At 38.4% G+C, this 24,482-nt stretch overlaps 1 protein-coding gene and 1 long non-coding RNA gene across 11 annotated transcripts in view; one reads left to right on the top strand and one right to left on the bottom strand.

Annotated features, from left to right (window-relative positions):
- LOC6043452 (ubiquitin carboxyl-terminal hydrolase 32) overlaps positions 1-21,495 on the top strand; it is a 53,902-nt gene extending 32,407 nt beyond the window's left edge. For 4 of the 10 annotated variants that reach the window (XM_038258980.1, XM_038258979.1, XM_038258978.1 and 1 more), the window contains exons 4-13: positions 145-2,741; positions 2,802-3,116; positions 3,340-3,605; positions 9,749-10,368; positions 14,721-14,884; positions 14,947-15,182; positions 15,245-15,430; positions 15,494-16,108; positions 16,177-16,504; positions 20,315-21,495. In XM_038258980.1, coding sequence (XP_038114908.1) covers positions 145-2,741; positions 2,802-3,116; positions 3,340-3,605; positions 9,749-10,368; positions 14,721-14,884; positions 14,947-15,182; positions 15,245-15,430; positions 15,494-16,108; positions 16,177-16,449 — 5,272 coding nt within the window. In that variant the 3' untranslated portion in view covers positions 16,450-16,504; positions 20,315-21,495. Of the gene's footprint in view, positions 1-144; positions 2,742-2,801; positions 3,117-3,339; positions 3,606-9,748; positions 10,369-14,720; positions 14,885-14,946; positions 15,183-15,244; positions 15,431-15,493; positions 16,109-16,176; positions 16,506-20,314 lie in introns of those variants that run through there. The other 6 variants (XM_038258983.1, XM_038258985.1, XM_038258984.1 and 3 more) reach the window with 6 other exon arrangements.
- Positions 21,496-23,648: 2,153 nt separating this feature from the next.
- LOC119769815 lies at positions 23,649-24,468 on the bottom strand. Its single transcript, XR_005278533.1, has 2 exons — positions 24,331-24,468; positions 23,649-24,260 (listed from the first exon to the last, which is right to left on the bottom strand). It is a non-coding gene; the product is annotated as an uncharacterized LOC119769815 (long non-coding RNA).
- Positions 24,469-24,482: the final 14 nt, after the last annotated feature.

Genomic DNA, 24,482 nt, shown 5'->3' with positions numbered 1-24,482 from the left:
TTCGGGAGCGATTTTCTTTTGCGTGATTTGCCTCCTCTCGCTTTCGAGGGTGAAGAAAGTTCGCAAGCGAAATTGATTTTTTCGCGATTATTCCATCCCTGATCATCACTAATCCTGCCCTGATTCCCCCTCTCCCCCTTTCAGATTCCTCTGGACGCTGTACTGCAACGAGTCCGGCACGCACATCCTGAAGCAAGACTTCCAGAAGGCCATCCAAATCGAAACCACGTACCAAAATGCCCCCGCCACCACCGGCACCACAAACAAGAGCAACAGCCTGCCCGGCACCGCCAAGTACACGGTGGCGCTGTTCGGTCCGAACGATCGCGTCACGTTCGAGCAGTTCAAGTCGTGGATTCAGATCTACAAGGGCGCCACGGTGCTGTCCAAGTGGCTGCTGCAGGACGCGTGCGTGAATTTGAGCTCGGAGCTGGAGACGCCCACGTTCTACCAGAGTTTGGCGGGGGTTACGCACCTGGAGGAGCAGGACATTGGCGTGTTGGAGAAGGTGTTTTGGCTGTTGAAGGGGTTGGCGTTGACGGGGCAGCTGGATCTGGAGTCGCTGGGGCCGCTGATTAGTCCACCGGTTCCGAAGGCGGCGCTGGGGGGTGTGTTTTTGGCGTTCGATGAGAACCACGATGGACACATTGACTTTAAGGAGTTGTGCTGTGGGGTTAGTGCGGCGTGTCGGGGGCCGAACGTTGAGCGGAGCAAGTTTTGCTTCAAGGTGTTTGATATCGATAGGGACGGGGTGTTGAACTACGGGGAGGTTGGGAAAATGGTGGACATTTTGTTGTTTGTGGCCAAAGAGACGAACGCGGCGTGTTACAAGAGCGTTACCAGTGGGCAGGTCATGGAGGAGTTGTATAGGAGAGCGTTGGATGGGAGTGGCGGTGATGGGGCGAAGTTGGACGTTCCGGATCCGGTGCCGGAGTTTAAGTTTACGCAGGAAGATTTCCTGATTTGGAGTATCGAGAGCAGCCGGAACTTGGTGCAACCTTTTTTGGATCTGCTGTTTGAAGTGTGTCATATTGTGCTGGGGTTGAGGCCGCAGTGTAAACACCTGGAGGGGGACATTGTGCGGGGTTGGTTGGCGCGGGAGGTTCGGCGGGGCTACAAAGTGGGCCAGTTTTGGTATTTGGTGTCGTCGGATTGGTGGCAGCACTGGCAGCAGTACACGCAACCTTCGGTGACTTCGTCGTGCGTTCACTGTAAGGTGGCGTCCAGTTATGCGAATAGTCGGAGTAATGCCGTTGGTGGATCCGGGATGCCCGGGGTGGATGAAGCGGTCATTTGTGACGAGAGTTTTACCTCGAACTCGACCGAGAGCATGGGAGATTTGCTGAACACGGGAGGTGATTCGTCTAGTCTGGGCTCCGGGAGCAGTGGAATATCGTGCGGAAGGCAACCGGGTGGACCGCCGGGAGTGATTGATAACGGCAACTTGATAGCGCCGGTCATGTACAAGCAAATACCAACGCTGACCGGTGAAGGAGGACGGCTGAAGCGGGATTTGACGCTGGTTCAGCATCGAGACTTTGAGCTCGTTCCGGACTCGCTGTGGAAGGCTTTATCGCAGTGGTACGATGGACCGCTTCCGCTGCCGAGGCAGGTGATTCAACCGTTGAGTTCGGCGGAAGTCGAGCTGGAGTTGTACCCGTTGAACTTGAGGATATTGCGCCATCAGAATCCACCCGCCCAACAGCAGCAACAGCAACAATCAAACAGTACCTGGGGAAGCATCTCGGGAGGTTACGGTGCGTTGACCTCCGCCGGACAGGGCTACCCGACGGTGTCCTCGGTGCTGCAACCACCCAAGAAATATCTCGCCTACACGGCAGCCTTCAGCCGACTGGCCACCGTCAAACAAGTGGCCGAATTTCTCTGCCAAAGACTGAAACTCAGGGTCGAAGACATCCGGTTGTGGCACCTGGTCCCCACCCCGACCGGTGTCACCGAGTTCCCCTACCTGCTGGAAGAAGACATCCTCACGCTGCAGGAGCTGTCCATCGCGGACAACGATCAGCTGCTGCTGGAAATACGAAACAAAGATCTTACCTGGCCAGAGGAGCTGGGATCGCTCACGATTGCCCACAGCAACAGCCACACCAACCTGGAACGCCGCGGAACCGTCTCCTCAATCCACTCGCAACATCCCCCTGGCGCCACCGGACTCCACAATCTCGGCAATACCTGCTTCATGAACGCCGCGCTGCAAGTCCTGTTCAACACGCAACCTCTCGCGCAGTACTTTGCCAAGCGGATGCACCTCTACGAACTGAACGTCAACAACAAGCTGGGAACCAAAGGCCAACTCGCGATGCGTTACGCGGAACTCCTCCGCGAAGTCTGGACCGCCTCTCAACGCTCGATAGCCCCGCTCAAGCTGCGATTCTGCGTCACCAAGCACGCGCCCCAGTTCTCCGGCGGTGGCCAGCACGACTCGCAGGAACTGCTCGACTGGCTGCTCGACTCGCTGCACGAAGATCTGAACCGCGTCATGGAGAAGCCGTACAGCGAGCTGAAGGACTCGGACGGCCGGGCCGACGTCGTGGTGGCGGCCGAAGCATGGAGCCAGCACCACGCCCGCAACCAAAGTATTATCGTCGATCTGTTCTACGGCCAGCTCAAGTCCAAGGTGACGTGCTCCGGGTGTGGCCGCGACTCGGTGCGGTTCGATCCGTTCAGTTTGCTCAGCTTGCCGCTCCCCGTCGAAAATTACACGTACTGCGAGGTGTTGGGTAAGTTAAAGTAGCTTGTATTGATCCTTCAATCTCTCTAAACCATATTTATCATTCCAGTCTCCCTCCTGGACGGTTCCGTCCCGGTCAAGTACGGCCTGCGGCTCAACTCGGAGCAAAAGTATTGGGATCTGAAGAAGGCGCTCGGCGAAATGTGCGGCCTCGAGCCGGAACTGCTGCTCATCTGTGAACTGTCCAACTCGCAGATCCGCTGCATTCTGCCCAACGAGCAGAAGATCAAACCGAGCACGGCCTGCTCGCCGCTGTACGTGTACGAACTGCCCAAGTTCGACAACGTCCTGGCGCGATCCCGGGCCGGCTCCGAACTGGCCATCAACATCGAGAAGGGCCTCAAGGACATCCAACGGACGCCAGGTACGGTACCCGCCTCCAGGATGATCTTCCGTCCGTCTTCCTAAGTGTACCACACCATCAACTCACACTCACTGTGTTTGTGTTTGTGCATTGAATTAATTCAACTGTTTTTTTGTTTCTCGTCATCCATCTCTATTTTCTCTCTCTCGCCAACATCTCTCCATCTTCACCCTCGCCCTCTCGTGTATGTCCCCCTCAACACCAACAATCTGCCATAAAAAAGCTCTTCTACTACCATCACTAGAGCCGAATCAGCTAACGACCTGCTCGGCCATCACGACCATCTCGTCGTCGTCGTCATCCGCCTCGACGGCCACCGTGGACGATCCGACGGTGGCAATGACGGGCAGTAGCCGTCAACAGGCCAAGACGGTAGGCCAGGGTAACAATCGGCGGACATCGGCGACGGCGACGGCGACGACGGCATCGAAGGTAAGCCGGTGCTTTGGCAACACACTCTGCATGCCCCCGAATATGTTGTGCTTCAAGGTATGGTTGTGTATATAAGTTAGCAAGTAGCACTTTAATATAATTACTAGCGTTTAGTTGCGCAGCTGACGGTTTAGATGGGTGCTTTTTCGTTGGAAACTTAGTTTGTCGGAGTTGATTTTGCATTTCGACGCTGTGCCTTTCTAGCTTTGATGCTGTTGCGAAGGATCGTGTTCGCTCAATCTTGATTCCATTTTTCTACTCCATCAGTCGTCGGATTTGTCGATTTATTACAATGAGCTTAAAAAATACACTTTCTCGCGCAGCGTAAAACGCGCAAGCGTAAATGTGCTGGCGTTGAAGCTTTGACTTGACGACTTGTCGATCTTTCGTTCGAGAACGAGCCGAGATTTTTGAATTTGTTGTTCAGTAGGTATATGATTCTGTATAAAACCAAAGAATTGAATATGAAAATGTATGGTTTTTTGTTTAAAATTAAATTCTTTGAATGAATGAAGATGTTTTCTGTAAAATAGTCCAACAAAATTTTACTCTTCATAAAATGGATAGTTTGTTGAGTTTATACTAAAAACTACCATTTGGAATAAATTATTACGATCAACGAATTTGAACGAAAAGAAAACAGGATACCGCGTAAACGCCGTAAACGATTGTGATGAAATTAAAACAATAACATAAACGAACAAAACCGGCGGCGTGCCTTCCGATCAACGATGCTTCTTTGGTCCTTATGAAAAATAAAATATCAAATAAAAGGCTCCGAAAAACAAGATGAAGAGTAACCGCGGGGTCCCGCTACTCACAATCGAATCTTAACAGCGATACAACGAAAATGGAAGAGATGGAAATGAAACTAGTCTGGGCGTCCCCGTGGCTAGCGCACTAATTTTCTATCCTAAATGCCAGCGTGTCTTTCAATAAACGATTTTATAGAACTTACCTTTTCACCGTAAAATTTAACACATAATTCGAAAAAATTATGCACAATTTACCCGACGCCGTGCCTTCTGATCAACGACGATATAGGAAGGGCTTTTAAAATGACAAAACAGTTAATGTAATCTTAATTAATGCACTAAATTGAAGCGGACAACACAATTAACACTAATCACTGAAAAAAATGACGCTCGAAACACCAATAATTCTGCAAGGCGTGCGCACTCCTCCACCGTCCAAAATCGACTCAATGTAGGTTTGATTTGATTGATAATATAGCGAAAAACGTTACTTAATCCACCTTTAGGTGGTTGGTGCCTTCCTCACATTCAGAGTGAAATGCTATCCAAAATAAATACAAAAAGACGGACCTTTCAGTGTTCTATGATTCATTATTCATACCATCAGGTTGGATAATCAGATCTTCATAATTCAGGGCTTTTATGTGCTTATAACTTTTGATTGGGTTGTTAGATCTTCAATCTTTTGAAATCATTGGAAAGGTCTTTTAATTACCTATGCAACGACAGGTCGCATGATAGATCCGGACAACGTTTTCATCGAAATAAATGCGATCCGGCCTCTAAAAATTTCATAAATAATACTTAAGTGTTTGTAACTTTTGATAGGGTTGCCAGATCTGCAATCTCTTGAACTCGTTAGAAATGTATTTTGATTACCTATCCAACGACAGGTCGCATGATAGATCCAGACAACGTTTTCATCGAAATATCTGAGATCCGGCCTCTAAAAAGTTCATAAATAACACTTAAGTCCTTATAACTTTTGATAGGGTTGCCAGATCTGCAATCTCTTGAACTCGTTAGAAAGGTCTTTTGATTACTTATTCAACGACAGGTCGCATGATAGATCCGGACAACGTTTTCATCCAAATATATGAGATCCGGCCTCTAAAAAGTTCATAAATAACACTTACGTGTTTATAACTTTTGATAGGGGTGTCAGATCCGCAATCTCTTGAGCTCGTTGGAAAGGTCTTTCGAATACCTTTCTAAAAATGTATAACATGACGGGGTTTCTTACAAAAACCACCCTTTTTACAATCTTCCGGACTTTTGTTTAAATCGTTTTTTTAACGTAACTTTTGAAGTACTTAAATAAACTTTATAATTTTCAATAGCGACTTATGGGACCCCAAGACGGATCGAATGAGACCAAAACGGTCCAAATCGGTCAAGCCAATACCGAGATAATCCAGTGCAAATTTTTTTGATCAACATCCCACCACACACACAGACATTTGCTCAGAATTTGATTCTGAGTCGATAGGTATATATGAAGGTGGGTCTAGGAAGTCAAATTAAGAATTTCGTTTTTCGAGTGATTTTATAGCCTTTCCTCAGTAAGGTGAGGAAGGCAAAACTGGAACAAACTAGCCAAACATTGTTTCAAAAATAGCTGGAAAATTTGTGGATGGTTAGATCTAGCGACACTGTTTTTGAATCCTTTTCGGCCCTGCACATTTTTTGCTTTTTGTTTTTTGGAGTCCATGGTCTGAACAACTTCGCTTAATTTGGAAAAGATTTTGCCATATTTTTTATATCTAAGTCATTGGAGATAGAAGTAATTTTAAAACTTTCATATAAAATTATTATTTTTTGAATGTTTAAATACCTAAAAGCTTTTTTGGCATCGAATTTCTATCTCATAACGGTTTTGGCCAACAATTTAACCAAACAAAAAACATGGTAATATTTCTTCTGGGAATGGGAACAAACGTTGTGACAGCAGTGTGTAAATTTACATAATTTTATGTATAATTTCACTTGTTCTCAAAAACATTGTAAAATCACATAATAAAGAGGTAAATTTACACCTTTAAATATTAATGCTTCTTTATCAACACAGTTTTACTGTAAACACATTTTTGAGACATTTTTTTTAACTTAAAGCTGGTATTCCATTACAGAAAACTTTGTTTGCCCAAGAATATTAAGCTGCACAGGGTTACCATTTCACCGGTAGGGACTCCAGGGATGAGTCACTGGAAAATGGCTTAATTTTCTTGTTCATGTGTAAAAGCTTTCCAGCATTCTTGACACACTTTTTGAGAAACTCTGTAACTGCCAAAGTGTAAACTATAAATTGCAAAAACAAAGTTTAGGGCATCTCCAGCGCTGGGGTGCAAATCAAATTATGTGTCGGTACCTGTCGGGTACTCATTTTCTGATACCCGACAAGTACTGGCATGCCGGGGGCAAAGTTTTGAATGCGTGTCTCGAAGATTTTTGTATTATTTAAAAATTCAAAAATTTAAAAATTTTAAAACTCAAAAATACAACAATTCTAAAATGCGTTTAAAAAGCTTAATTTTTGTTGTTTTTTTTTTAATTTAAATGGCTAATTCTTTTTTAAAATTTTTTTCAACTTCTTTTTTTATTTTTTCAATCTTCTAATATATTTTTTATTTTTTTCCAATTTTTTAAATAATTTGATTTTTTTTTATATTTCTTTAAATTTTTTATTTTTTTTTCAATTCTCATTTTTTTTCTTTTTTTTTAACTTCTTTTTTTCATTTTTTTCAATCTTTTTTTTATTTTTCCATTTTTTTTTAAATATTTTTCATGTTTTTTATTTTTTTTAAGTTTTTAATTTTTTAACTCTTAATTTTTTTTTTTATTTTTTTTTTATTTTTTAAGTTTTTTTATGTTTTTTTTTTATTTTTTTAACTTTTTTCCCTTTTTTTATTTTTTAATTTGTTTTAAAGTTAAAAAAATAATCTCTTAAATTTTTTTAATTTTTTTTATCTACTTTTTTAAAAAAATTCCAATTTTTTAATTTCTTTTTATTTTTTATTTTTTTTTATTTTTTATAAATAAAAAAATATATAAAATTCAAAAAACAAGCCATGGTCTAATCATTTGAATGTAAAAAGTGTTTAAAAATGCATTTTACACCTGCCCAGTTGTTTTGCAATCATTAGTTTCAAAATATCCAAGTATTGAAGAGATTATTTTTTTCGTCGAATTTTTTTTTTGCAGTGCTGTACAAATATTACAAAAAATAAAAATATTTTTGATCGATCGTAGACATGCTAAATATGGTTTTAAACGCAGGAAAATTTGAAGTTTTTGAAAAAAAAAAATATATTTTTTCTGCCCCCTGATTTTTCGGACCGATTTTGAAGTAAAAAAAAGTAAATCTTTCCCAGTTCCTGAGAGGAACACCCTTGAAGAGTATCGGGGCCGACATTTACAAAGCGGATTCAGTGGCAGTTTCATTCTCAACTTAATGTTAACATGTTAAGGTTAATGTTAACATTCCATAGGTCGCCTCCCTAAGGTGTCGTGATAAGGTCCAGTTTGTGACGATACACTACCTTCTCTTTACTAAGCAATCGATTCCAGAAGGGAAAAGATCACCAGTTGTGTTGGTCCGAGCCGGGATTTGAACCCCGATCTACCGCTTACGAAGCGGAAGTGTTACCACTGGGCTACGTGGCTCGGTCAACCGATTTTGAAGGGGGGCAACATAAACTTTGTAAAATATTTGCAACGGCCTAAGTTTTATTTTTATTTTAATCTTTTTAATTTTTTTTTAACTTTTTTTAACTTTTCAATTTTTTTTTAATTTCCTTTAATTTTTTTCAATTATTTATATTTTTTAAAATTTTTTTAATTTTTTTTAAATTTTCTTTAATTTTTTATTTTTCAAAATTTTGTCATTTTTCAATTTATTTATTTTCTTTTATTTTTTTATTTTTTTTATTTTTTTTAAATTTCTTAATTTTTTTAATTTTTTTTAGATTTTTTTATATTTTTTAATTTTTTTTCAATTTTTTTATTTTTTTAATCTTATGATTTTTTTAATTTTTTTTTTAATTTTCTTTATTTTTTTTATTTTTAGATTTTTTATTTTTTTTATTTTTAGATTTTTTATTTTTTTTTTATTAAATTTTGTAATTTTTTTAATCTTTTTTTCATGCATAATGAAAAAAATAATAATTTTTTTCCGTGCATGATTCACTTTTCCGTGCAAAATTCCATTTGCCGCAGTAGCAAACCAACAGAATAGCGGGTAGCAAAGTAAAATCCCGAAGAACTGAGAGCAAATTTGCTACCGCGACAGGTACCGCGGTGGGGTTGACGTCGAATGCAAATTTGATTTGCTTCGATGTTTGCAACCCGCGCTGGAGATGCACTTAGTGCACGAAACTCCATGAAAAGGTGTCTAGAAAATGGAATATCGGTTTATTTACAAAATATATATCTCTCGGAAGAGAATTTATTTCCAGGTTGTTACACTAAACCAACGTTGGTTTGAAACCCCTATTACAAGGCGCAACACTATCATATTATGTTTTGATAGTGTGCGTGGGTGCCGTTTGAAAAGTGACAATTTATCACTTTTTAGTTTGACATTGTCAAACCTACGGGGTATACAAACTACAAATATAAGTTTTTTTAAAGCTGTCCGCCTGTAAGGTCAGGTCAGGTCTGTTGAAAATCCATACATAATATTTTTCAAAAACCGATAATTTTAAAAGACGATAAATAGATACTTTTGACGTGAATATCGCAGAGGCGTGTGCTCACCCCATATAATCTTAAAGATATAAATTTTTAATGAAAAATATTCAAATAATCCAAATTGAAAGCACCCATCTAACAGCTCGTTTGTTAAATATTATTAGAGAGGTTTGTACTATTATTTTTTTTAAATACGTTTTGTTTTGTAGTCGGTATTGGATTTGGAATTGGCTCTATCTGTGAAACTTCCTCTAAAAATATTTAGCTTTAGATATAAACAAGTAGATTAGTAGTGTAGTTCGTTTTTTATGGTTTTATTAGCTCCGCTGCCTAACTTGTTTTACTGTATTATTTTTATTTTTAAGGAGAAAGCTGTAACATTATGTTGAATCACACTGTTTCTATGTTCGTTTCTTGATCCAGCAAATTTTTTTGAATTTATTTTTTATTTTTAGTAGAATTTAAACTTTGGCTTAAAAACTAACTTTTTTAAACGAAATAAACTTTAACATAACGACACATTTTTTCAAAGTTATTACTCACATTCGCTGTAATTTTTAATACATTTCCACTTTTTTTAGCTTTGTATTAATGAAGCATAAAACTCTTACCAAACATTTGGGGGCATTTCGCCTCTAAGCTAAAAAGTTGCACTAGAACTGGCTTCTCAAGCCACAAAATACTAAAGTAACATTAAATTAAACTAAACCTTACATTAATCCCCTCGCCGCCCCCGAACCACACTAACCCGTCCAGGAAACGTTACAGAACATTCCCGAAATCAGTGCCAGCCCGGACAGCACATTCATCTTTAGTGAATCGGCCGCTACTCAGTACGCCGGTTTGGCCCCCGAACGGAACCGGAAGCAACCGGCGGTGCCAACCGCGACCAGCACCAACCAGCAGCTGCTGAACAACAACAACGTGGCCGTAGTCGAGAACGGCGGCTGGAACGTGGACGAGCAGGACGCCGCCTCCTGTAGCGATTGTGATATTATGTATAATGGCCACGGCACAGGGCCCGGGGACAGCGGTTCCTTCAACCACCACCTTCACCACAACCACCGGGATTCGTTCAATCAAAGTGCAATTAAGCGACCGCCGAGCGCCGGAAGTGGGGGCGGAATCTACCCGCCAACGTCCAAAAGTCCCGCCAACTATCTGATTGCCGTGCATCGGAAGCTCAGCCGGCAGGACACGTACTTTCTGTCGCACCACAAGTCCCGGCCCGGGCTGTTCGGGGTGCCGCTGTTGATTCCGTGCTACGACGGCGTCACCAACAAGGAGCTGTACTGCTCGGTATGGCTGCAGGTGGCCCGACTGCTGAGTCCGCTGCCGCCGACGCCACCGGACCAATCGAATCATGCCACGGACTGGTAAGGACACTTTTTAACTACAGTACTTGTTCGTAAAAGTTACTCAAATTTGTATGCAGAGCTTATTTTTCATATTTCCTTTAATTGTTACTTGAAATTTCACAAAAACTGAAAAACATTTTTTTTTATTTATGACACTTGATTTTTGCATTCTTTGAACCCCGGGGATTTGGGTTTGCTCATGTTTTTTGACGTTTGTCTGCATTTTAAGTGGGCTATAGCCCAGTTACCGAGCGCCCAGTTAAAAAGCAGCCCAGTTACCGAACAACTACTGTACACACTTACATTCACAATAACATAATAACATATTATTTCTTGATTTTTTAACAATATCAAAAATGACGACCTAAACCAGCTCCTTCTAAAACGGCTCAGAAGATGAAGCTTCGACGAGAGCGACATTTTGTTACAATTTATAGTTTTAAATTACTTTTTCTCTGAAGGTACTCAGGAACAGCCGACAACAGCGACCAAATAAAAAAAAACGTTACTTAATCCACCTTTAGGTGGTTGGTGCCTTCCTCGCATTCATAAAGTGAATGCACTACACAGCCTCAAAAAAGTGTATAAATAATACTTATTTTTATCAATATCTGAGATCCGGCCTAAAAAAAAGTGTATTAAAAACACTAAAGTACTTATAACTTTTGATAGGGTTGTCAAATCTTCAATCTTTTGGGCTCGTTAGAAAGGTCTTTTGTTTACCTATCCAACGATGGGTCGCATGATAGACCTTTTTCATCAAGATATTTAAGATCCGGCCAAAAAAAGTGTATAAATAACACTTAAGTGCTCATAACTTTTGATGGGGTTGTCAGACCTTCAATCTTTTGAAGGCGTTGGAAAGGTCTTTCAAATACATTTCTAACAATATATAGCATGACGGGTTTTCTTACAAAAACCACCCTTTTTACAATCTTCCGAAGCATAGCAAAAATCGTTTTTTTAGCATGACTTTTGAAGTACTTTTCTAAACTTCATAATATTAACTAGGGTCTTGTGGGACTCCAAGACGGATCGAATGAGACCAAAACGGTCCAAATCGGTTCAGCCAGTCCGGAGATAATCGTGGGCATATTTTTCGGTGCACGGACTCACATCCAGACACACGCACAGACATTTGTTCAGAATTTGATTCTGAGTCGATAGGTATACGTGAAGGTGGGTCTACGAGGTCGAATTAAGAAGTTCATATTTCGAGTGATTTTATAGCCTTTCCTCATCTCAATGAGTCAAGGCAGTGTGGAAGGCAAAAATGAAAGCTACAAAATGACATACAACTGAGAGACTTTACTGAGCTTTCAGCGATTTTTTTTACCGTAACTCTGTATATTTCCTAAATTCAACTGACAGCTTAGTAAAGTTTGATTTTTACAGAGTAATTTCGGTAAATTTTTTACCGAGTATTGCGTCCCTGATTTAGTGTGTATATAGTTTAAAATTAGTATTTTGTTTTATTGATTCAAGTTGCAAACCAAAATCAAAAAGTCTTTTCTTGTTTTCTTGTCAATTCAAATAATTAGGTCCTAAAATAAAGCTTAGATTGCTGATATTATTGTTTACAGCGATAAAGCTTATTTTTCTGAGTACAATGACTCTTTGTACGACCGCAAAGAGTTTAAAATTGATTTTTAAATCAATTTTGAAAAATTAACCTCGCGGTCCTTCTTGACAGAAAAGCTCCTACTTGACAGCTCGTTCCAAGGGGACCATAGTTAATCCATCGAAAAAATGTTTTCTTTTAAAAAAAACTTTTTGCATTAAAATAAAAAAAGTGATCAGAAATGGTTTTTAGTCGTGTTTTTTACCGTTGCATATAGGGATTTGGTACCCAATTGCAGTACATCTGGGAACACACGAAAGTGCGTTACAAAAATATCGCGGCCAGCCCTACTGCGTTGTGTTTACCGCAGAGAGGATTAAATAATATATCAAATTTCACTGAATCTATAACGGAGGAAGGATGCGTGGTACGGTATGCCAAACGCTCCAGATTGCAATACAAACTTAGGTCATTGCAAATTTAAATTCAAGTTTTTTCCCCTTTTGCTAAAAATAAAAAAAAATTGAATAAAATTGAATAAAACTGTGGAATTCCGATATTTACCGACGAGAAGTCCGTAAAACAAGTTTCTAAGTAAATTTGTTTTTTTTTACCGCGCTGCAAAAATTGTTTTCGTGCCAACTAAACTTGTTTTTATGAAAAAATTTAGTAAATTTTGATTAAACTTTCGATTCACTTAACCCAGGGTGTCCGTTTTGAAACTTATTACTTTTCCTGTCATTCTCGCATGACGAAAAGGCCTACATTTCTTTACTAAAAATAAAAGTTTCGAAAAGTGATAATTTTCGACACGAGTGTTGAAAAGTTCTACTTTTCAGCACTGAAATGGATGCTGAAAAGTAGAATGCTTAAATATTTAAGTACAATTAATTTAACTTTAGTTTTGCAACATTTTTTTTGGGTTAAATATTTTCAAATGTTAAGTTAAATTCATTTAGCCATTTTAAATACACAGTGGGCTCTCTGGCTGTCGATCTTTTCGATATCAATATTGCTCCAGCTGTCAATAATTTTTTCAGTCCCTTCAAAAAGATTGCTTTGATTTTTCGTTCTATAATTTGATAAGTCCCGCTCTCGACCGTCCCTTCAATATCGACAACGAGAAATTCCACTATATTTGATTCCTTAAAACAAATTTAAATGTGGATAAATTACTAAAGATAGTGCTAGAACTCCATGTATCGGAACAACTTAAATATCAAATAATATACACATGTTTTTCGTTCTGAATAAAAAAATATACTCTTTTTTGCATAAACCGCAAAAAATTTAGGAAATGTACGCATGTGTTATTTCAAATATGTTTGACGAATTTTTAAATATTGCATGAACACGAGCATGAGAGACCACCCATGGTTGTCCTTCTCCGTTGCTGAACAGAACCGTTATATCCTTTCGGCACTACTGATTATAGGCTTCGACTATCAACTGGTATTTCCCTTATCAACAGCATGTATGAATGCACTGAAAAGATAAAACACCATGATTTCCAGAACAAGATCAGTTGCGAATAGGTAACAGTCATTGGCCACCAACGGCGCCCGCCATGTCAGTTTGTAGATCTCGATTTTAAGGGACGGGAATGTTAGTTAGCGAGGGTTGCTACTAGGGCAGCTGATTTACTCTGTGCTTACACCCCACGAGCGCCAGGAACCTGAAAACTTGTTAGTAGGATAGGGTGTTTGGTCAGGATGCATCATAGAAGATGATGATGCGACCCAAAATCATAGTGTTTGTTGAAAGGTATTATATTTTATTCTCAAGGCAAACAATCGGTTGCTGCGGATGAGACATTTCCCGTTTAACTGTTGTTAAATTTTTAATGAAATGGTTTAATCTTAGACAGCCGGCTGTGGAAAGATAAAACCAAATAATATTTATTTATAAAATGAGGTGTTAAACGCAATGCTGCAATGATAGCGTAGTCTGATTTTTAATTATGTAATCATTTAGTTCATGAATTTGTTACGTGTTTGACGAATTTTTAAATATTTTGCATAAAGTGAGCGGTAAAAAATAGAGTCTTATTTTATTGGATTTTTCTTGGTAATTCAATTTAATAAATACTGGCAACTTGGCATTAATTCTTCCATGAAAAATAATAAAATTATGAATTAAATTAAAAATTCATTTATTTTAAACTCTTTGTTGACCCATTTCATGTCCAGTTATAAAAGCAAATTACAGAAACTTTATGTAACTTGTTAAAAAAAATTTTTTTTAGGCTTTTAGTTATTTCTGAAAGTTTTCTCACTGATCTGAATAATTAATGCTTTCTTTTTTGTATTTTTGAATGGTTGACATTTACTTTTTATAAACAGTTTTTGATTTGAATTCATTCTTTATGTAAGAAATGTCGTTTTTTTTTAGGATCTGGAAAAGTCGGGAAAATCGATTCGATGATTCGATTAACCGAAGTCGACAAATTTGTAGAGAATTGAATTTCCTACAAGAATCTCACACTTGAACAATTTTGGGTTTTCAAACTTCAGCGATCAATAGTGACTCCTGAAACTTAGCCGATTTGGCTCAAAATTTGCACAGTTAATTATTTTTGCCTGAGGAATTGAGTCAGGAGGTATTCCCAATGTGGATTATTTTCATCGTTACCCTAGTTGTCACCTTAACCATACTAAAATGGTCAATTTCACAATCAATTCAATTTGCAAACGTTAAAGGTAAAATTTTTATGCATCACAGGTTTTTTAAGTAACAATTAACTACAAAAAAAAACAACCAAAACAATTAGAAATAAAACCAACACTAAACTATTTTTTATTTTTTTCAGTGATGATAGCTTAGGGTATGACTTCCCGTTCACGCTACGAGCGGTCGCCAGCGGTGGTCGGATCTGCGCCCTCTGCCCGTGGTCCCGGTTCTGCCGGGGCTGCGAAATCCCCTGCAACGACGAACCACTGCTGCAGGGCCTGATCTACTCGGGCCACTCGTCAAGTGAGTTTCCCTTACAGAGAATTTCCTTTTGGATGCGTTTTCTTAATAATTGTCTGATTCAGGTAACAACTCAACGCCGAATCTGTCCTCGCGAGAACAAACGCCCACCTTCCGGCGGAAAACGTACGGCAGCTCGACGACGTCGTCGCTGGACGGAGTAGTCCCAGCGCCCCAGCTGCAGCAGCAGTCTTCGCCGACGCCCTCGCTCAGTCGGTCCATCAACACGACCAGCATCCAGATTGCCATCGATTGGGACCCGACGGCGCTGCACTTGCGGTACCAGAGTACCCGGGAGAGGGTGAGGATCTTGTAGCAAAAATTTGGTTGAAACGGTTGATTTGAACAATTCTCCTATTTTAGCTATGGACCGAGCACGAGTCGGTGGCCATCTGCCGGAGGCAGCAAACGGAACCGGTCGACCTGGACCACTGTCTGCGGGCGTTCACCTCCGAGGAAAAGCTGGAACAGTACTACCACTGTTCGCACTGCAAGCAGAAGAAGCCGGCGACGAAGAAGCTGCAGATTTGGAAGTTGCCACCGATTTTGGTAGGTCTTAGGATTGGTTGGCTGTCGTCAACGAATGTTAACCCTTTCGAATTTCCCTCCCAGATTGTCCACCTGAAGCGGTTCAACTTTGTGAACAACAAGTGGGTCAAGTCGCAAAAGGTCGTCAACTTCCCGTACGAAGACTTCGACCCAACGCCGTATCTGGCGTCGGTTCCGCAGGAAACGATCCTTCGACACAAGGAGCTGCTCGAAGGTGGTGGTCCTCACGGCCTCAACCACGACTGTCACGACGAGTTTCTCGAGTTTGACCGGGAAATGTCCATGATCGACGAGGTCAGCGACGAGGTGTCCATCTCGTCCATCACGGGGACGATCGAGAGTGGCGGAAATGGTGAGGGAGAAGATGGTGAAGAAGAGGACGATGATTACGAGGACGAGGGCAGCAGCAACGGCAGGACAGCTGAGTTGAATAGTATTACGCCGGCCATCGCCGGAACGCATCCGGTGGCCTGGGCGCGACAGGAAGTGGGCGACGAAAGTCCGAGCAAAGCCAAGTCACGGATGAGCGCCAAAACGAAAGCCCAACGCAAGCGACTCGTTTCGTCCAGCCTGACCAAGACGCCGGTCATCGACGGACAGTTTACGGACTTTCACAACCATCACCTCAAACCGGAACGCGACGCGTTCGATCTAAAGTATCAACTGTACGCCGCAGTGGTAAGTTACTCCCTGACCAAAATGCATATCCAACCAAAATCTCACTAACGACCCTTCCCGACACACAGTGTCACTCGGGCATGCTGAACGGCGGCCACTACATCTCGTACGCGGCCAACCCGAACGGCTCGTGGTACTGCTACAACGACAGCTCCTGCCGGGAGATTCCGACGCGGCCAAAGATCGACCCCAGTACGGCGTACCTGCTGTTTTACGAGCGGCGTGACCTCGACTACGAGCCGTACCTGCCCAAGGTGGAGGGCCGCCAGGTGCCGACGGAGCATCTGGCCGAGTTCGAGGAGAGCGACAACGAGCTGAAGAAGCTGTGCACGCTCATGTAGAAGTTGGCACCGGCGCTGTCGGCGCCGGTGCGGGGCCTCGGGGCGGCCACGTTTGGTGAGTTGATTTGAGGGTTTTTTTATTTAACATCAACAAAAGTCTCGAATTTGCTTGAATTTACAAATTTAGAATAACACAAGTTTTTTTTTTGGTACAATAAACTAATTTAAACACAATTTACTTCAACGAATCGTCTTTGCAGATAAAAATAACGCAATAAGACTGGCTGTGAAAATAAACTTCAAAAGTTTTTAATTATAAATTATAAATCCTTTGAAAAAAAAACGGATTTTATTTTTCGTATTTTTATATGACTGAAACTTTTTCATCCATTTTTTATTTCCAAAGAAGCTATTTGGCCTTAGTGCTTTCTCCATTCAAGTTTCCATAAAAATTTGTTCAAAAGTTCTATTAAAATAATTCGACTAGGTTTTTTGATGGTATTGTTTGTTGTTTGAAAAAAAAAAATAGAAATTCCTGAAAAATAACAAAACCGTAATAATTTTGCTTTCACATTTTGACCAATTTTACTAATCGATTTTGACAATTTCAACATTTTTTCCCCATTTTTTTGGTCAAAAATAACATCGTTGGGGCCCGATAGGCATGGTTGCAAAAATATCAAACTTTCAGTTCTCAACGACTACAATTATCACAATTAAAATCTCTTCTCCCAATTTTCACAGCCCTTCTTTTAGTCGCGTTTCAAAAAAAAAATATAAAAATTTAAATAAAAAACCATAGTCTTCACATTTAAGTGAAAAAAGTGTTTAAAAATGCATTTTACACTAGTTCAGTTGTTTTGCAATCATTAGTTAAAAAAAAAAATCTAAGATCTGACAAGAACAAAAATTGTATCGAAAAAAAAGATTTTGCATCGAAAATTTTCAAAAAATCCTAAGATTTTTTAATAAACCCAAACATGCTAAAAACGATTTTAAACGCAGGAGAATGTATTTTAATTTGATTTCAGTTGGTTGCACTTGAATTTTCATTGAAATTTTGAAGTTTATTTTAAAAATATTTTTTTGCCCCCTGATTTTTCGGGCCAATTTTGAAGGGGGGGGGGGGGGGTTTCAGAACTCGAATTTTATGTTAAAAGTAAAAAAAAAAGAAAAATAAAAAAGCTTTGTTTTTGTTCATGTTTCAACTCATTATTGTTATTCTTATACAAACCTTAGGATAATCAAACTTGAGATAATCGGAGCTTCGTATTATCAAGTCAGTACTGTATTCAAAAATAGAATCACTTAAAAATCAGCTCGGAAAATGAAAATTTCAAAATTCAAATAATTTTTAAATCTGAAAAAAATAAAGATTAAAAAAATGATTAAGGGGTTACATACATGTAAATCGGCAAAAAATTCAGAGGTTGGTTTGAGCGCACACTTAAACTTTTTTTAAATCTGTTTTAAGGGCAATAAAATAAATATTTTCAACTATTATCAAAATAAATTTGAAGACATTTGGTTGTATAATTGCCGAGATATAGATATTTGAAGTTAGCAGTTTCAAAAAACGGTTGCCACGATATCTCAACACTGCTTTGACCAAATCGGCTCAACATTTTGGTGAAGCCTCGTTAAACCGGTCCTGTGTGCATGACGAAGCCCGATTTTCGAAAAAAATATTTGAAAAAAAGATTAAAATATTTCTGTGTTTTGCATATAAAAAATCGTCAGTTTTTGATTTTTGTATTTTTTAAAAATGGAAAATTTCAAATCGGCCTTCGTCATGCACACGAAATATGTCTTGCAAGTCTTCACCTCAAATTTCAGCCAGTTTGGTCTATCCCATCTCGAGACATCATGGCACTCGTAAATCAACTCGGCGTTTAGAGAAAAACGCTCACAAAGTTTGACAGTTCGCTTTGCGCATGGCAAAATTTTGAGCGTATATCATCTCTTACTCAGTTTAATCATGGAATATCTTCATGAAACTTTCAGGAGTGATTGAAAATCATATTTTAAGTGGATTGAATAAATTTTCTGAAACATGAAATTTTGTGATTTTCTACATGTATGTAACCCCTTAATCAAGATTTGAAAAATTTAGAAATCCTTTCTTTTTGCTTCGCTAGGAGACGGTGATTTTAGCTGATTACAGGCTGGAAAAATTGTAAAAAATAAATAAAATATAGGCAAAAATTCTGAAATAAAAAAAATACATTAAAAGTTAATAATTCAAAAAAATTATATGCAAAAAAATGTTCAAAAATCTAGGGATTTTGGAAAATATAAAAACAGTTTTTACAAGTTGAGCAATTCTCTACGAAATCGGTCTTTTTTCTTAAATTTTAATTTATGTTTTTTTAATCCGATTGAAACTTTTTTGGTGCCTTCGGTATGCCCAAAGAAGCCATTTTGCATCATTAGTTTGTCCATATAATTTTCCATACAAATTTGGCAGCTGGCCATAGAAAATTGATGTATGAATATTCAAAAATCTGTATCTTTTGAAGGAATTTTTTGATCGATTTGGTGTCTTCGGCAAAGTTGTAGGTATGGATATGGACTACACTGAAAAAAAATGATGCACGGTAAAAAAATGTTGATTTTTTATTTAACTTTTTGTCACTAAAACTTGATTTGCAAAAAAAAACACTATTTTTAATTTTTTATTTTTTGATATGTTTTAGAGGACATTAAATGCCAACTTTTCAGAAATTTCCAGGTTGTGCAAAAAATCTTTTAGCGAATTATGAATTTTTGAATCAATACTGATTTTTTTCAAAAAATCGAAATGTTGGTCGCAAAAATTTTTCAATTTAATTTTTCGATGTAAAATCAAATTTGCAATCAAAAAGTACTTTAGTGAAATTTTGATAAAGTGCGCCGTTTTCAAGTTAAATCCATTTTTAGGTGACTTTTTTGAAAATAGTCGCAGTTTTTAATTTTTTTAAATTAGTGCACATGTTTGCCCACTTTTGAAAAAAACATTTTTGAAAAGCTGAGAAAATTCTCTATATTTTGCTTTTTCGAATTTTAATGATACGACCCTTAGTTGCTGAGATATTGCCATGCAAAGGTTTAAAAACAGGAAAATTGATGTTTTTTAAGTCCCACCCAAACAACACACCATTTTCCAATGTCGATATCTCAGCAACTAATGGTCTAAGGGTCGTATCATTAAAATTTGAAAAAGCAAAATATAGAGGATTTTTCTCAGCTTTTCAAAAATATTTTTTTCAAAAGTGGGCAAACATGTGCACTAATTTAAAAAAATTAAAAACTGTGACTATTTTCAAAAAAGTCACCTAAAAATGGATTTAACTTGAAAACGGTGCACTTTATCAAAATTTCACTAAAGTACTTTTTGATTGCAAATTTAATTTTACATCGAAAAATGAAGTTAAAAAATTTTTGCGACCAATTTTTCTGAAAAGTTGGCATTTGATGTCCTCTAAAACATATATATAAAAAAATAGTGTTTTTTTGCAAATCAAGTTTTAATGACAAAAAGCTAAATAAAAAATCACCAAAAAATTTTTACCGTCCATCATTTTTTTCCAGTGTAGTCCATATCCATACCTACAACTTTGCCGAAGACACCAAATCGATCAAAAAATTCCTTCAAAAGATACAGAATTTTGAATTTTCACATATCATTTTTGTATGGACAGCTGCCAAATTTGTATGGAAAATTATATGGACAAACTAATGATGCAAAATGGCTTCTTTGGGCATACCGAAGGCACCAAAAAAGTTTCAGTCGGATTGAAAAATACAAATAAATATCGAATGACCGAAATCTGAGAGAATTGCTCAGTTTATCCTTGCCAATTCCACTCCGAATTTATATTATAAATTTGTATTTTTCTCAAAATTTATTTTCTATTCCAATAAACCTTTTCCTTTCTCTTCACAGGAAAAATCTTCAACAATTTGTCACTTTCGTCAAACAGGTAAGTGTGGCCACGGGTCCCAGGAAAGAGCGTGCCACTTGGTTACTACGAGATTGAAAGGCGACCAAAAGACCCGAAACCGAACGGAGTGGGGCAAACCTCCTTCTTCTCAATGTGTATTATAACTGTGTTGTAGAGCTGAATCAAATTCAGCTCTCATTTCCTGTTTCCTTCTGTTTTTTTTCTTCGTCTGTATGTGTATCTGTGCGCACGCAAACGTCGCAAACAATCATTGTGAATCAAACAAATTCCTTACACTCTATACCGTGTACATGTTAGTAAAAAACGAAAATCAAATACAAAAAAAAAATACATTCTGCTTTGCTCGAGAGAACAAAAAAAAGGCTTAATATATTATACAACCATAGTAAGAAGGCACACGCTCGCGCGCTGAGGTTTTGTGCTTTCAATCGTCTTTCTTTATCTTTATTATTTTTTTGTAAATTCTAGCAAAACATTAGCTTTATTAATGCGATAAGAAAATTAAGAAGAAGAAAAAACTCGATTAGATAAAAAAAATTACCAATTTAACAAAATCAAAGAGAACGTGCGCTGGAGAGGATGTCTGAAAATGGAGGGGGAAAGAAACGAATAAAATAAAGCGACATTCCACTTTATAGCAACAAAGATCGTTTAGTAAAAGATTAGAGTAGATTCAAATTAAACAGAAATTAAATTACAACAAAAAAAAAACGCAAGATAAGGATCGAAATTCAAAGAATAAAAAAAGTTGCGAGTAGTCAAATTGGGCTTTTACGTGGTAGTTAAAAAAATGCTTATACGATTCACTGCTAATCTATATTGTCATCATGTACTGCGCGAATGGTGCCGCGTGTTGTAGTCAGTCATAATGTATTTTATTTGATATTAACTGTTGGAAAAATGCTATTTTTTTGTTCGGAAGAGAGAATGCGAAAGTATGTTACAGATGAGAGAGCTGTTAGATATTGGTTAGATATACTTATTCTTGTTTATTTCTCGTTACTTTACACTAGTTTTTGTCACCGATTAATTACGATTAACAATTAATGTTATTGATAAGTTATGTTTTTTTTTCTTCTTCTTTCTGTTATTACGTGTCGAAATGCGACTTGGTTGAAGCAATATTGAATATTGATAACTATACAATGCGATGCAATTGAAACCATGCTGCGTTCAAGTCTATTTTATTTGAAAGAAACTCCCTTTCAGGACTTTTTTAAGACTGATAAAAAAATGTTTTGTGAGTAGTCCCTTAATTCTAGTACGGAGTATTAAAAAAAAGAAACGTCAAACAAGAAGTTGAATTACAGAGTTGAAAGAAAAACAGCGGGAAATCCACTACAATTGTTATCTGATTTTCTGAAAAAAAAAAATTAAAAATCTAAAAAAATAAATTTAAAAAATTTAAAATATAAATATTAAAATATGGAAAAAAAACGCAGATACTTTTAAAAAAAATCTAAAATTTAAAAATCAAAGACTTTTTTGTTTGACACTTTTATATCGATATCGACATTAGAAAATGGTGGGTTGTTTGGGTGAGACTTAGAAAACATCAATTTTCCTGTTTTTTAACCTTTGCATGGCAATATCTCAGCAACTATGCGTCGTATCAACAAAGTTCAATAAAGCAAAATAAAGCAACTGCGACTATTTTCAAAAAGGTTACCTAAAAATGGTTATAACTTGAAAATGGTGCACTTTATCAAAAATTCACAAAAGTACTTTTTGATTGCAAATTCAATTTTACATCGAATAATGAAGTTGGAAATTTTTTGCGACCAATATTTCGATTTTTTGAAAAAATCTGTATTGATTCAAAAAATCATAACTCGGTCAATGATTTTTTGCCCATTCTGGAAATTTCTGAAAAGTTGGCATTTTATGTCCTCTAAAACATATCAAAAAATAAAAAATAAATAAAAATAGTGTTTTTTTGCAAATCAAGTTTTATTGACAAAAAGTGAAATTAAAAATTACCAAAAAAATTGTTACCGTGTATAATTTTTTCAGTGTAGTCCGTATCCATACCTACAACTTTGCCGAAGACACCAAATTGATCAAAAAATTCCTTCAAAAGATACAGATTTTTGAATTTTCACAAATCATTTTTGTATGGACAGCTGCCAAATTTGTATGGAAAATTATATGGACAAACTAATGATGCAAAAGGGGTTCTTTGGGCATACCGAAGGCACCAAAAAAGTTTCAGCCGGATTAAAAAATACAAAAAAAAATCGAATGACCGAAATCTCAGAGAGTTGCTCAACTGTTTCAGTTTTTCCCTTCCTCACCTTGCGACGGAAAGGCTATAATCATTCGAAAAATGAACTTTTAAATTAGACCTCCTAGACCAACCGTCATTTATACACATCGACTCAGAATCATCAGCTGAGCATATTTTATTACATATTTTTAGAAAGTTTCTGAAATGACCTTTCTTGTGTATTAAGAATTTTCAAGATCTGACTTACCTATCTAAAATTACAAGCAGTTTAAAAAATGGTCTGAATTTACATAACCTCAAATGGTCGGGTCTGATCGCCACGAAAAAGCCTTGTAGAAGGATGCCGTTTTCCTCATAGGCGTTGTCTGTATAATCTTGACAAAAAGTCTGTTGGTAGAAGCTAATTATTTTATCAGCAAAAAAAACCATAAAATATATGTCTTTGGAAAAGTTTTTCAAAACTTAATGAAGGTTCTACATCTGTGAATTGACATAGATTGGACGGTTATTGCGCCCTCGAGGGGTAAAAAACTAATACAGTTGCTTTGTTCCATACATTTGGGCAATTTTTCCCATACAAACTTCAAGCGTTTAGAGGGAGGGGCTCCCGTGGACAGAATGATCTTAAATTTGGAATTCAGCCTAGTGATGGGTCAATCTTTGATTTCAGGGAGTAGCCCCGAGAAAGCCCGGATTTGGACCACCCTAATGTCCACCCCTTTGTTTGTTTTTATGTGTATTTTAAAGTGTTTCAACCAATTAAAAATCCTAGTCTCCCTTGAAAAAGGTCCAAGCCCGAGCCGAAACGTCGGACAACTTCAAACCACATAATCGTTTGATCTATTTTATTAACTGAAAAAGCCGCAAATAACATGCAACCAATGAATACAAAAAATCAGTAGGAGCCAACCAGCCGTTCACTGTTTATCCCCTGAAGACTCCTATTTTATTAGTCAATACCGGCGCCCTCCCAAGAAGCCTGCAGTTCAACAAGGGTAGGAAGCTATAACTTGGATAAAACACACAATTGGAGATGTTTCGTTTAGTGTTTTCGGGGTTTTAAGACAAAAAGATGAAAACAAAATAAATCCAAACTTATAATTCTGTATATTTCATTCCAACTTATTTACACCCGGAGCTATCTCTCACTAGTAATCCGCATTCGAGGTCCACCTGTTTTACGTCCGATTGATTCCGCATAAACTTCAGCCCCGGCTCAATGGACGCCTCGAGGGTAGTTTTCGAAACTGGTGGCTTACGCGGCGCTTTTTGCCCCTTTATCCGTCGTCGGCCCGTAATAATCGAAAGTTAGTGGTGGGGCAATTTCAACGCCCTTTCCACGCTGAACTTCTTCTACCTTTTCCTCTTCATCCTCGCTAAGCTCATTCCGTAATCCGTATCGGCACTCGATGCTGCTTTAGATTGGGTCGTTTTTCCGCCGTCTCTGCGTTTAAAGCGCCCGGGATGGGAGCTCCTCGTGCAGGAAAATATCTTCCATTCCACCTTCGTTCGTCCTTTTCGCGCTACCTTTTCGCCTTAGCTTCCGCCTTGGCGCGTTCCCGTTCCTCCGCCGCGTCGTACAGCTCTTTGGCCGCACTATGATGCGGTCTCGGGTGGCAAGCAGGTTCTCCTTCTCGCTGCCGGTTGCGCTCTTCCCGGTCCGTCGAGAACCTGTAGTAATCGACGCCGTGCTGGCGGACCTTTGGAAGAGAAGGGAGAAAATTAGTACATTAATAACCCGTTATAATAAATATTTTCTCTTTAACTTACGTCTCTCGATTTTGCTCGATTGTTTACCCGGGTTGACAACCATCCGAAAAAAACCAATCGTTGATCGCAGTAGCCCACCAAACACCAACAACGATCACCAAGGCCCGACCCCGACCGTAACCAGGGTAGCCATTGTTACGAGAAAATAACAG

This window comes from Culex quinquefasciatus, chromosome 3 (genome assembly GCF_015732765.1).
Source record: "Culex quinquefasciatus strain JHB chromosome 3, VPISU_Cqui_1.0_pri_paternal, whole genome shotgun sequence".
Classification (NCBI taxonomy): domain Eukaryota; kingdom Metazoa; phylum Arthropoda; class Insecta; order Diptera; family Culicidae; genus Culex; species Culex quinquefasciatus.
This window is presented reverse-complemented; position numbering and strand designations above follow the sequence as displayed.